This window comes from Nematolebias whitei, chromosome 10, assembly GCF_014905685.2.
Source record: "Nematolebias whitei isolate Nwh7 chromosome 10, NemWhi1, whole genome shotgun sequence".
Lineage (NCBI taxonomy): Eukaryota > Metazoa > Chordata > Actinopteri > Cyprinodontiformes > Rivulidae > Nematolebias > Nematolebias whitei.
The window spans coordinates 22281016-22294400 of NC_056507.1; the positions used below are offsets into that span (position 1 = coordinate 22281016).

The following is a 13385-nucleotide window of genomic DNA, read 5'->3' on the forward strand; positions in this document are numbered from 1 at the left end:
TGTCGTTATGGCCTTTATATAAAAGATTTTAACATCCAATGAACAAAAATTGTTTCAAAATTAAAGCAGGTCAAAAAATTAGAGGAAAAAAAAGGATTTATGTTTTTAAAAAATAAGCTCTTTTTGATTTCTCACCCTCATTGACATACATTTCCTAATGAACATCTTCCATGTAAGAAATAACAGCAGCTGTTTTATTTAAACAGAAGACTTAGGGCAACAACAAAAAAGTTACTTTTAGGGGAAATTTAATGTCAGCAGGAGTTCTGTGGAGCAACATTTACTGTTGAATTAGAACTGAATAAAAAAATGAAATAAACAATGAGATACAACATGAGACATTTACAGACCTCTAGACATAAAAGCAAAAGTTATTAGAATTTATCTTGATAGTAAATACTGCCATCCAGTGGACTAAAAATAGACACTGATCATTATTGATTAGTCTGTTAGTCCAGAATAAAAGCATTTTAATGATATCAATAATAATCAGAATCAGGGGTTCTCAGCTGGTCTGGATTCAGACCATCACCCGTTGATGACAAGCCGTGTCACAAATCAAAGAAACTTTTAAATTTCTCAAAGTTATTGAATGAAAAGATGGTGCACGTGGAAACAAAAAATGTATCAAAACAGAAAAAGACCAAATTAACGTGAACCAAAAGGATCATCGAGCAACGAGAGGGAAACGGTGTTTCGAACACTCGCTCAGCTGTTCGAGTTGCAACCCAAAGGCTTCACTTGTGTAACTTCAGCTGTTTTTAAAGACTCGGCAGTGCTTTAACACAAACATGAACCAAAACCAAAGAGCAGGTTGAAAAGGACTCGGAACACGTTTAGCCAAGCTCCTTAAAATGAGTCACTTTACCAAACATTAAGACTGACCTCATCAGAAGTTTTTACAGTTCCATAGTCCCACCGCATGACAACTGTATGAAATAAATATACATACATACTGTACATATTTCTGGCATGTTCTCCACATGCAGAGGTTTTCTTCAGTTCCCTCCCACAGATTAAAAACATGTATGTTAGGTTTGTGAGTAAATTCTGTAAGTGTGGTAACAGGAACGGATGGCGAGATCGTCTGTCTCTCTCCCCCCCCCCCCCCCCCCCCCCCCCCCCTCGCTCTCCCCCGTGACCCGGCACAGAACAGTGAGTAGAGGCGAGTTGGTCCATTTACCCTGAAGTTCAACAAAATAGCTGAACAAATGTAAAACATACCAACTTTTCCTGCTCCACCTGTAAACAACAACAACACTGATGGGTTTTTTTTTGTTGTTGTTTATTTCTTTCTTCAAGTTACAAGGGAAGCACATTTATTGACCTTTTTGCCTTTTAAAAATCAGGGATATCTTGATCTGTATCCTGCACACAGGGCTAAAAAGACAAAAAAATAAAACATTCAAATTATAGGCATCAAATATATACCGTACGTGACGTGTGTGTGTGTTAAGTCACGATGATAAAATCCAGATGACAAACAACAATGCTGGACAGTGGTTTGTGTTTCGTTGCATTTGAAAACTGACGACGTGTTGTTTTAGGACTAACATCAACGCGCAGCATATTTGGTACAAAAGCTATTCAACACATTTTTCTGTCACCAAAAAAACTGTTAGTTGGATCAGATTATCTTAATGAAGGTCAACACCTCCTCGCAGGTCACCATGGCAGCCTGTTTTCTTTAAAGGGATAATTATTGGTTCACTTTTTGACTACGATCAATTCCTCCCGACCACTTTGGACGTGCTACAGTTCTGGACCGTCTGTCCCTGCGATGCAGCATGTGCAGCTTACAGGAAGTCACAGGTCTTCACTAAAACACACACTGGCGTCCATCTCAATTGTTGAACCCCTCGACTCTGCCCGGCAACATGTACGCAAACCGTCACGCGTGTTCTCCGACAGAGAAGAAACTCTGACATGAGCTGTAGCAGACAGATCTCAACCTTTCAACAGGCAACATAATTCACTTTTTACTGTTTCACCTCTTTAGCTCCCAAATCCATTTCATTTTGGTCCCATCAGTTTGGATTAAAAACAAAATTTTAATATAGAGAACAAACGTGACCGTGATGAAAGGCTGAAAGAAAAGCGTTTCTGTCACATGAAGGTAATCGTTAGTGATGGCCACAGTTACATAAGGAGGCGCAGAGGAGCAGGAGTGCACCGGATCTGTGGAGGACTGGATTCAACGCAGTCGTCCAACACATAAAGAGGCACATCTCTCCACGTTTTTACAGGAAAAGTACGTTTTTGAACTTGTGTATTATTATACAAGCATTAAACCAAACACTGTGAGAAGATTCACCACCTGCAAAGAAACCAACTACCCCTACGCAAGTCAGACACCTACTATAGTTCAACACAAGCAAGAGGCAAAGTTTTACAGTTCAACGATGATCCCGACCGAACCCCAGCCGGGCGATGTCGTGTCCACAGCGATACAGCTCCACAAAGGCCTACACACACTTTACTTCTGTCATGCCACGGTACGCAGATACTCAGAGAGGGGCTAACACTTTCCTAAAACGGAGAGGAGGAGGGTGCTGAACGACAGAGGGATTTAGGAAGCTCTCTCCTGAGTTCTGCTGAGCATCAGCGGCTATCGCACAACCACACTGTGGCATTTGTGTGACTCGTCATGGCTGAAGGGATTAGGTAGTGTGTGATGCGCCTGCAGTCCTGTCTGTACGCTGAACACACACTGTGGCTTTCTGCGCTTCAATTCTTTTGAAGGTGATGACCAGCTCCTCGAGGGGGCAGTGTGGGGAAAAAGCTGCTCAGGCTTCATGAACTGACAGAGAGGCAAAGACGTTGACTGAAAACGGGGACAAAAAAAAAAAAAAAAAAAGAGGTGGGTTGTAGTAAAAATGGGTGAGACGGTCCTGCGGCGTCCGACTCAGTCGGGCAGAGAAAAGATCAAAATTAATGCAGCACATTGTTCTGATCTAAGCAGAGTCTCTGGATGAAAAAGAGCGGGAATGGCTGACGGTGATGAATTCCTAAACGTGGGTTTGTTTCATCCCCCCACCCCCCCAAACGTACTGCAAAACCTCGTGTAGCAATAAAAATCCTCGTGTTGCCGTAAAAAAATTGTCTCGTTTAAATACGAATATAGCACTGAGTTTCTGCTCTTTAATCCATGGTGGGGTGAAGGCGGCTCCTCCTTCACTACAACTCCATATCCTGAGCCTCGTCCTCCGAAAAGTCCGACATGGAGCTCTCGGAAGACGAGTCGCCCCCGCCCTCTTCCTGCTCCTTTAGAGCCTCCTCTGTGGCGTATTTCTGGATGTATTCTGGAAGAGAAACACGAGTTGCTGATTAGTGTTCATAGCAGCTTCATGAGGCACTTTTCAAACACATTTTGAAGTTTTAAAACAACCACAGCATCAGAGATCACTAAATTAAGTGTTTGACGTAAAAGACAACTCTTTAAACTACTACAAAAAGTTGCAACTTGTGCATTAATAAGAGCCTAAAGAAATAAATGGTGTAAAAAAGAAAACTACTAAAAACTGATTTACTTTTTTTTTTAAAGGGTGTTTTTTTTGTGAAACTGCAGATGCATTTATGACTGAGAGGCTACCATTGATTTTGTGTTTATAGTCGTCTGGCCGATGCAGGTACATGGCTGCGGCGTCCCCGTTCAGAGGATCGATGGGGTTGGGGTAAGCGAGCAGCTGAGGGAGGAACGACTCAAAGATGTTGGTGAGGTCTGGTAAAAGTGAGGAGAAAGATGGGTGAGCAGACAAAAGGAGCAGACATCAATGCATGCAGCTACAACAACTACCACTGGGGGTCGCTAGAGTGACGCTACATTAAAAATGACTAGTGAACGCATCCATCAGTAGACATTTTCCTGTATCAAAAGTGGAATTTACAGTTTAAAGATACTTGCAGTTACAGCAGTAACTGTAGCAACTAATGTTTGTTATTGAGATTGTCTTTTTTTATTTTTAATGGCAATCACAGATTTGAAGTGATGCAAATCTGCCTTTTTTTATTTAAAGGCTTTCAGCTAAGCTCTCTTCTTCTTTGCCTGCATACAGTGTGAGCTTTTTGTAGTTTCTCCAAAATGCTAAAGCAAAGCTGCTTACAGTTGCAGTATGTTGACAATTTTCCCTCTTCTGCAGCAAAATATGCAAAACGTAATTCTCCAAGTTTTGCAGCTATGATCTAAAACTGATGACAGTGGTGCCTATTCATAAATAGTGGAAGTGTTGAACTATGCAGCACTTATCCAGACGTTTAAGTTCTACAATAAAGAGGCCAAGCAACAAAGATATATTTTGTTAACAAGGTTGGAAGTGTTTCATCTTCTTGATCTGGATGAGTGGTGTCCAGTCCTGGTCCTCGAGAGCCAGGACTGGACACCACTGATCTAGACAGACGAGATAAATGTGAATAGTTCAACATAAATGTCAAAAGTCTACAACTCTGCTGTCTTCCATTTTTTAAAGTAAATGTACTTTTCAGAAACTAAAGTCTGGACTTTCACAATTAGTCCAAACAAAGAGAAAAACACTGTTTTTGTTCAAAGTTTCATGAACCAAGGTCAGAGTCTTACAGAAGTAAAACAAATCGTGCAGAGTCAGTGGAAAAGCTGCTCTACGTATGACTAAGTACCGTCAGTTTTACAAATGTCTTTCCAAGTATAACTTAATTTTATCTAAAGTAAGAGAAGTTTGAAAACCAACAATGAGCAGGTCTCAGGCAGCGCGGGTAATTTTGTAGTGGACGGTTTTGCACGGGTTCTTTAAGAAGTTCATCCCTGCAAATAAAGAACTGAATGAAAACTTCTGAATCCATGTGGAGATCGTGGGTGGCTTCCCCTCTCTGTTACAGCTGAATATGTTGCAGCGTGAAGAAGCTCGGCTGCGACTGGAGGCGCCAATAAACTGCCTGGAGTCCGGCCCAGTGACTCAAAGAAAAATGCAGCTAAAGAAACTGCAAACATTTGACAGGTTGTCTGTGTGTCGTTTTAAATTAAACATTTCTTACCTCTGCCAAGGAGGTTATGTTTTTGGTAGTGTTGGTTTGTCTGTGCACAAGATGTTACTGCGATAAAACCATTTAGCTAAAATAATAACACTTAAACATCAACATATTGTGAGAGCTTCACTGTCTGCTGTGACAAATTGCTAAACTAAGAAAAGTCCAATGAAATAATAATAATAATAATAAACAATAACAGGACTCTTGCTGCAGACACTTCGCTTTATGCAGGGATTTTATCACTTAATATCCAAAGCAACCCAGGCAAACAACTCAACTTTATGTTCTAAAATTTACTTGTTATTTCCAGTTCACTGCCTGCCGGCTAAATGGAAATAATGCTAAATCAAACTGTAAGAACATACGGACAAAGAGTTAGATTATTGGACTGACAGAAATTATTGGGTGAGCTTTCTGTCTTTGGATATAGTTATAGGACCATAGTTTTGTTTTCAGTTGTACAAAATGAAACCAAGTTGTGCTGATTTGGTGGGAAAACGGAACAAAATGGTGGTTTTATATGTTTTAATAAACCTTTAGGACACAGTACATGGTTGATTTAACGACAGTTTTACTGTTTTAATTAATTTATTGTTTGACGCCTCTCCTTTGGTCTCACGAAGTAAAACTTCAGGTTAATAATCACCACCAACTTGATCAATTTGTTTTACAAATTCATCTCTGCAGCTTCATTATTACCCAGTGTAGTCAAGATTATTTTGTGCATTCGCACATTTTGATTGAATCGTTTCAATTAAATGTACAAGATTATCTCGTGTATTATCTTGTTCTGAATAAATTCACCCAGACGCTGCTGATTTAAAGGAGTGACCTAGAGGTGATCTTACTGCACTGCTGATTACACTCTCTTCAACAAAGGGAGACAAACAATCCAAAAACTTTTAACAGCGTCAGGACTTCCATAACAGTCAGCGTTGAGTGAATGAGCTCAGTACCTGCACCAGTTATCAGCTGACTTGATCGAACAGAGTCGCAGTGTAAAGATGCAGAAGTGCTCACTTTGTGTATTAATTGATTGTTGGTGTCGGTCAGTTTGTACGGCCATTACAGATGTGAGTAGAACCTACCGTAAAGAGCCGTCCATGTCTGGTTAATGACATCTAAACACACCGTTCCTGATCTGAGAGAAAGAAAAGACGGTGAATAAATCATAGACAATAAAACACCTTGAGTTTTAAATTGAGCTGAAAAGTGAACAAAACTAAACATCAGGACAGATTTCCTGAATGGTTAATAGTACCATATTTTCCGGCGTATAAGTCGCACCTTTTTGCATAAATTAGCATGCCTGCGACTTATACAGCAAAGCAACGCATTTATGTTTTTTTTTCCATTTTTACAACAAAATTTTTGGCTGAGATCTGATGAATTCATTCTTTCTGACATGGAAAATATTGAACATTAACATTTTCAGCCACTAGAGGGCCATCGACTGATATGTCAAGCCAAGTGTCTCATAAATAGGTAAAAGTGGCTATTAATGAGACACTTTGCTTGCCATACATAGCTACCTTCGTCTCGCTCCAGAAGAGCAAATGTAAAATCAGCCGCGTTTCGCAGCGCTGCCCAGGTGAAATGCGGCTGATTTGACTGTCACAGTTCATTTATTAAGGACAAGTTAAACAGAAATACAACTCTGCTATAATTTCAAGCAAACAAATATTGTTTTTAAGTGTTAATCTTGTTAAATTCTTGTTAAAGTTCTCCCGTGCATGCTCCCGCGGTCGCCATTTGGCACACCAGCCTACATTTTCAGGTTGTCAGCAGTGACGCATAATAGATGCGACTTATACTGCGAAACAACACATTTATGGATTTCTTCACTTTATTAGACATATTTGGACTGATACGACTTATACGGCGGTAGAGTTGCACTCGGATCTAAAAAATCTGACCCGGCCCTGCCCCAGCCCACAGCAATCATCTCCGCACCCCACTTGATCCAACGAATTAACAGTAATTACAGGTACAAACCTGAAAACCCCCCAACATTTTTAATTAAGCTTTGACTGCTTGTACCACCAACCATTATTAACGGTCAGCGAACGTGCAGGTGAGTAAAGGAGGCAGAAGATCTGAGCTGAGGAGCACTCAAAGTGCATTAAATGCTTCCCCTGCTTCTGCCAGTATCCTGCTCTGACAAGTCAGATATTTTGTGATCTCACTTGTTTGGGTCATTGGCCACGCGCGTCCGCTGAGTGCCGCGCGCCGCGTCCGCTGAGTGCCGCGCGCCGCGTCCGCTGAGTGCCGAGGCAGAATGAACGTCCATTTGGGCAGATGGGTTGTTAGCAGTAGTCCATCTGAAGCTTAACTGAACTTTTTATCCCTTTCAACCGGCTAATCAGCGCACGGTGAAATGGCTGTGTGCGGCTGGTGATTGTATGGCAAGCCATGTTGGCATATAATTGGATCGTTGGCCGCGCGCGTTCCTGACGCAATAAAAAGCCCGACACCGACCCGGCCCACACAATAAGTACGTTATTATTGCCTGGCCTGGTCCGAATCCGGTCAGGTGGGACCGGGCTCCAGGTTAGAAATGACAGCTCTATACAGCGATGAGACGTGTACGGCGGAAGACACGGTACATAAAATGAACAAACATATGTAATCAAAAGGAGGCGGAGCATCCTTGAAGTGATACAAGATATTTAACAGGCTAAATACCTAAAGAGTTGAACATTCAAACCACAGACATCTAAAGTTGTCCTACTTACGCTTCATCAATGTTGGGATGGAAGATTTTGTTCATGAATCCTGAAGAAAAAATATCATTTTAACTTATTTGATCAAATCACACACAAATCCAAGCGGGTTTTATAGGCCTTTTTTTTTTTTTTTTAAGTATCCTTACCTATTGATGGTGATTTGAAGGGGTATTTATCTGGTAGGTCCACTCGAACTTTCCAAACACCTCCTTCATATGGTGCTAAAATAAACAAAAAAAAAAAGTTCACATAATCAAACACGATTCTATTTGTCAGAAATTATAACTGGAAATTATTCTTCAAAGCAGATAAAATGCTGTGAAACACAGAGGGAGTCTTACTTCCAGGCGGTCCGTGAAACTTGACCACAAACTCATTGAGTCCACTCAGGATCGTGACTTCATGTTTGCTCTCAATGCTGATGTCAAGTTAAGAAAAAAGGTGCAAAGTGCAAGAAAACAGACGTTTTCTGTTTGTGACGAAGCCACCAGTCAGAAAGAGGACACGTCATTTTTGATAAATAAATCTATATTCCAGATTGTGCTGTTTTTTGTTGCCCACTTTGACAGCTGCCTGCACGTTTATGATTTTATCAAGTGGAGAACATTTTAAAAATAAAAACACGTGGACTAGGACAAATTTTACATGTTAGTATTGATCATCCGTGTGGTTTGAGACTCAAGCAGGAGAAAAACTGAACCTTTAATGTGGTGAGAGGAGAAAAAAAAGCATGCGACTGAGTCAGATGTACAAAAGCAGCACAAAAAGATGGAGTGCATTTATTCTGAACTACTGCTTTATCATCTTTACACATAAAATAAGGAAACGACAACATCAAAACAAGGTATTCCATCTTGTTTCTGTCATCCTAACTATTGTGTCCTCTGTATTTCAATGATGAAATATTCTTAACACACAGATGACAGCTTAGTCTTCTAGCTGTTGGAACATAAAAAGACGAGGCATCTTGATATATTCAAACACCAGACACTTAAAAGTCAATTAAAAAATGGACAGCGAGTCAAAAATGACAATGACGTGACGGCTTTAAACGTGACCTCAGGCAAACATCCTATAAATAAAACCTTTTACAAATGTAGATCCGTCTCACGCCCATCCTCCCCCAAGGGTAAGACAGAACCTCCAGCAGGGCTCCTTCAGACTAATGGGGGTACACAAGAAAAGCTCACGATGGACAATATTTTTCACTGTCCACAATACAAAGACACGAGGTGGTATGGTGTTTTTATAACCAAGCTCTACGTAATACAAGGATACAAAATAAAAAAAATACCTGAAATACTGAACAGAATATTTCTGTTTACATGTGAACTACAGCAGGAAACGTTTTTTTTTTTTTTTACTTTTATTGTGACGACTTAATGTAATAAAAACATGTTTTAATGAATATTGCCATGCTCGTTGAATCACTGTAGTTTTCATACGAGGTAGGGAACTATCAGTACTATCAGATAGCTGTAACAATCAGAACTACAGTCGCTTTAAAATTACTGTATTTTAATCCAAACTATCATGTGGTGAGGGTACGCATTCTTTAAAGGGGAGAGATTGTAAAAACACAGTGTGTTGTGATTGGCAAGCGTGTGCAGAAATGGAAGGGGCTTGACTCTAGAACTATATTACAAAACATGGAAACATATATTACATTTAACAAAGTTGAGTCTGGTCCTCTGGATGGATTCTTGTGTTGAAACGTTTCATCTTTTATCCAAAAGACTTCTTCAGTCTGAGGAAGTGAAACAATATAAACAGCACCATCTCATAGTGGATCAACTAGTTTGCTGGTGACCGCCAGAACTAGTTGTTCACATGCAAAAGGAGGCCCATCAACCTAACAATTGATCGTTAGTGCCCTGGTGGCCGCTTGCTATTCACAGAGGGCCGAGTGATACTAGCAATAACAGCATTGTAGGACAGACAGTTGAACACAGGGCTCCCCAGACTGAAGAAGTCTTTTACATGAAAGATGAAATGTTTCAACATCTACCTGGATTATTAAGGACGCATCATGACACGTTACATTGTTCGGTTTCAGAGAAAACAAGCGATGCTGTTGTGTGCACGAACGGCCAAACTGCTGCAGAAAAGCTAGTTTCACTCAAAAACAACGTTATGAAAACAGGGCCTGAGAGAAAAACAACCCGTTTAAACATCGTTGTTTTGTTCGTCTTTCTGCCGAGCTTTAATGCGGACTGATGTCTGTAAGTCGTGTCTCCAATTCAAATATTCTTGTTTACAACCGGTGATTATTTTGACCGACTCACTATCTGTCGCACGCAGAGACTATCCAGAGTACTCATCAATAGTTGGTAATAAAACCTAATTCTGCTGATTCATTGTGTGGTACACTTTTGGTATTGAATGATGTGTATTTTGTAGTTCTTTGTATCATAGAAGATTAACATATAAAAAATTTGAAAGCTTGTGCATTTAGACAGTGATTTTCACTTTGAATTTTAAGATTATCAAAATGCATCAATAATTGTTTAATGTTGTTAATTTTGTTTTGTTTTTTTGCTGGCTTCCTTCCTTGGATAGAAAACTTCATTAATTGGCATTTACAATGTATGTGAATGTTTTTGTTCAGTGCCCTGTGACATCTTCCATTGTGACTTGGTGCTATATAAATAGACTGAATTGAATTAATCACACCCCAGCCCTTTGTAATCGTAATTGGATTGGTGAAGTGCTGAAAGATTCCCACTCCTGTATCTTCTGAACATCATTGGTGCAAAGCTGTAAAACTTGCCCAACAAAAACATGTAGAACACATATGAGGCAACTTTCACTGTACCACACAACTTTAAAAGTGGTTAAACTGGTCTGGAAATCCAACTCTAGAACTGTTTTGTTAAATAAAAAGAAAACTTTTTACTAAAAAATATAAAAACTGAAAACCCTAACAAAATCATCATTTTATTTTTATTAGTTACCATCTATAGCTGTTTTCAGCCTTAGAAACATCTATAAACATAAAGATTGGTGTTGGATTTGTTTTATGCATGCCAATAAAAAATCCAATCCAATATTTTATAAGCTAAATCAATGCGTTATAGCCTTGATATGTAAATCTAACATTCAGCCACTAGTTTAGTTAGCTGGTTGTTTCAAGCCTGTGGGGATAAAAGCAACGTGAGTGCTCAGTCCTGCTGTGTGGACTCCCTGCCCCCATCCCTGCATACATGTGCCCCACAGCTCGCTTGTTGTTCCCCATCAGCTGAGATAAGCCCCGCCCTCCTCCATGTTCCGGATGGTAACAAGCTGACCAATCAGAAAGCAGCTTCTAGCTGCAGGACAAAAACAAAACAGTTCAGCTCGTGCAGACTGAAAATCTTTTATACAAACATAAATTAAAACAAAATAATAAAAAAAATTAAAAGAACAAAATTCAGCTGCTGGCTACAAATATTGTATGGCATCATAAAAGTATACATTAAAAAGTATTTCCTGAACGGCTGTCAATCACTGAAACGTGATGTGAGCTGTCTAACCACTCAAGACTAAACGAGAAAAAAAATAATCCTGGAGAAAACCATACTTTCTTCCCTCTTATCACCAGTTAAGCTTTATTTATTTACTGTATAATTCGTGATAAACACGCCAACCGTGACTTTGTTGTGGTAAAAAAAAAGGATGTCTTAATTTAAACGTGATTCGAGAACTTTTCATTTAAAAATATTAAACAAAAACGGGGACAAGTTATCGATCTACTGTTCAACGAATCAACTGCAGCTGTGAATCCACTTTATTAAAGATCGACTTCAAATCGATCCTAATTGTTCGGTAGCATGCTAAGCGGCTAGCTACCGCAGTGTAAACGTAACTAAATCGTTGATTTACACCAGTGTTCTTACAAAAAACTGTTTACGCTAAGTAAATGGCCCCTTGGTTATCCTTCACATCCTGTTGTCAGTTAGAAGGGTTACATTTTGCTGCTCGACTTAACGCTTTAAAGCTCGGGCGAACAACGTTCGAAGCTAACAGAGTTAACAGCCATCTTTGTATTGCAACTAGGTCCGCATCATTTATAAACTGGTGCGCGTGACGGCGCACTAAGTAGCAGCCCATATCGGCGGACTATAGGAAATAAGACTCCTATTTCGCCACCCGTCTGACATTTTGGCCAGATGGCGTGCCGGTACATAAAAATGTAGCAAACCCACAGTTTCCGTTGCTAATTTGCTATTGACACAAACAGAACGACCACAGCTAAGCTAATGCTAAGTGAGTTCAGACGAATAACCCAAAAATTAATGGCTCGCTTTCGCCATTCAGCTAACTAGCTCAGGCTATAGACACCATATACAGTAATATCAAAGTACTTACACTCACACAGTATACACAACAGCCGTCTGGAACAAATTATGTAATTAATCACCATAAAAACAGCTGACTTTTTCCATTGAAAGATGTGTCATTTGACTGTTTCGGCTTGTTTGTGACCTGTAAAGGATACAGTTTCACCACGTCGGTATCCATTCGCCTTTTGCCCGGACTTGGAGACGACATTTTTGTGTGTACCTAGAAGTAATCTAAAAAATAATAATAATGACGCTGCCTTAACCTTTCAGCCTGACAATACCTACAAGCCCGCTGGACGGTATCAGCAGCCTTCCCACAGAGTCCACAGGCCAAATCTTAGCAGCAACATCGCCTACTTTAACTCCGGAGCGTCTCACCCTGACCAGTTTCACCTAGTTGTGTTCTGTCCTGAAGACTCTGCCGGTGACATCAACCTCCAGCGAACGAACCGAACCGACCAGAGGAGGGGCTCAAACACAGGAACACACCGCAATAAGCGCAACAAACTGGGAACTCCAGTCAGACTGCTGCTGTCTGGACCACTCTGATATTTACATTTAGTCACTCTTAAAGCTTCTTTTCTAAAAGTGTTCTTAAACACAAAGCGTGAGCTCATTCTATCTGATTTAGATCTATGTGGAAATTGCCATATAGGGAGCCTGTGTTGTGTCACGTGGATGACAGGACTTATAAGCACGAGCGAAACTTGAATAAGTCTCGTGCTTGTTATCCCGCGCATATTGACGCCTGCAAAGATTTTACAGTGATATATAATGAAATACAGTATACATAAAACCCTAAAAGGAATGTGTGTCTCCTACAGCAGGTTTACTCGTGGTTCCTAGAGTTTCTAAAGTGGGAGGCACAGGTTTTCAGCAGGCTCCCAACTTCCAGTTTCTGTCTGTGATACTGACTCTGCTTTAAAGCATTTTGATCATTCCTATTGTTAGGGTTGGCTTGGGTTTCTTGAGCTATTCCATGTTGTCATAGGCTTAGACTGCTGGAGGATAAACTGACCATGTCCTCACTCAGCTGATGTCTTTACTCACTACTCTCCATGTGACTGTAATGTCCTGCAAAGGATCAATAAAGTATCCATTCATCCAGATATCTCTTTTTTGTCTCTCTTCCCATTGAAACTAAACCTGGACCATACAAACTACACATGGATCATATAACTACCGCTACATCTTGCCCATAGAAACTACACCTGAACCTTATAACTACCGGTACACATGGACCATTGAAACTTCACCTGGACCATATAACTACCGAAACACCTGGACCATAGAAACTACACCTGGACCATATAACTACCGATACACCTGGACCATA

General features: G+C 40.2%; 1 protein-coding gene across 1 annotated transcript; it reads right to left on the minus strand.

Annotated features, from left to right (window-relative positions):
• Positions 1 to 2553: 2553 nt before the first annotated feature.
• On the minus strand, positions 2554 to 12424 carry LOC119415648 (ubiquitin-conjugating enzyme E2 H). The gene is made up of 7 exons (XM_037682806.1): positions 12205 to 12424; positions 8069 to 8145; positions 7874 to 7948; positions 7737 to 7776; positions 6090 to 6142; positions 3593 to 3721; positions 2554 to 3302 (listed from the first exon to the last, which is right to left on the minus strand). Exons 1-7 carry the CDS (start codon positions 12255 to 12257, stop codon positions 3178 to 3180), a joined length of 552 nt encoding a protein of 183 aa, XP_037538734.1. The 5' UTR covers positions 12258 to 12424; the 3' UTR covers positions 2554 to 3177.
• Positions 12425 to 13385: the final 961 nt, after the last annotated feature.

Bases quoted from the DNA above. Each gene is read 5' to 3' on its own strand.
- LOC119415648 (XM_037682806.1), bottom strand. From the start codon at position 12,257: ATGTCGTCTCCAAGTCCGGGCAAAAGGCGAATGGATACCGACGTGGTG. The intron at 7,949-8,068 runs GTAAGACTCCCT...TGTTTATTTTAG, and splicing joins GTTTCACGGACCGCCTGGAA to CACCATATGAAGGAGGTGTT. The intron at 3,303-3,592 runs GTAGCCTCTCAG...TTTCTCTTCCAG, and splicing joins CTATAAACACAAAATCAATG to AATACATCCAGAAATACGCC.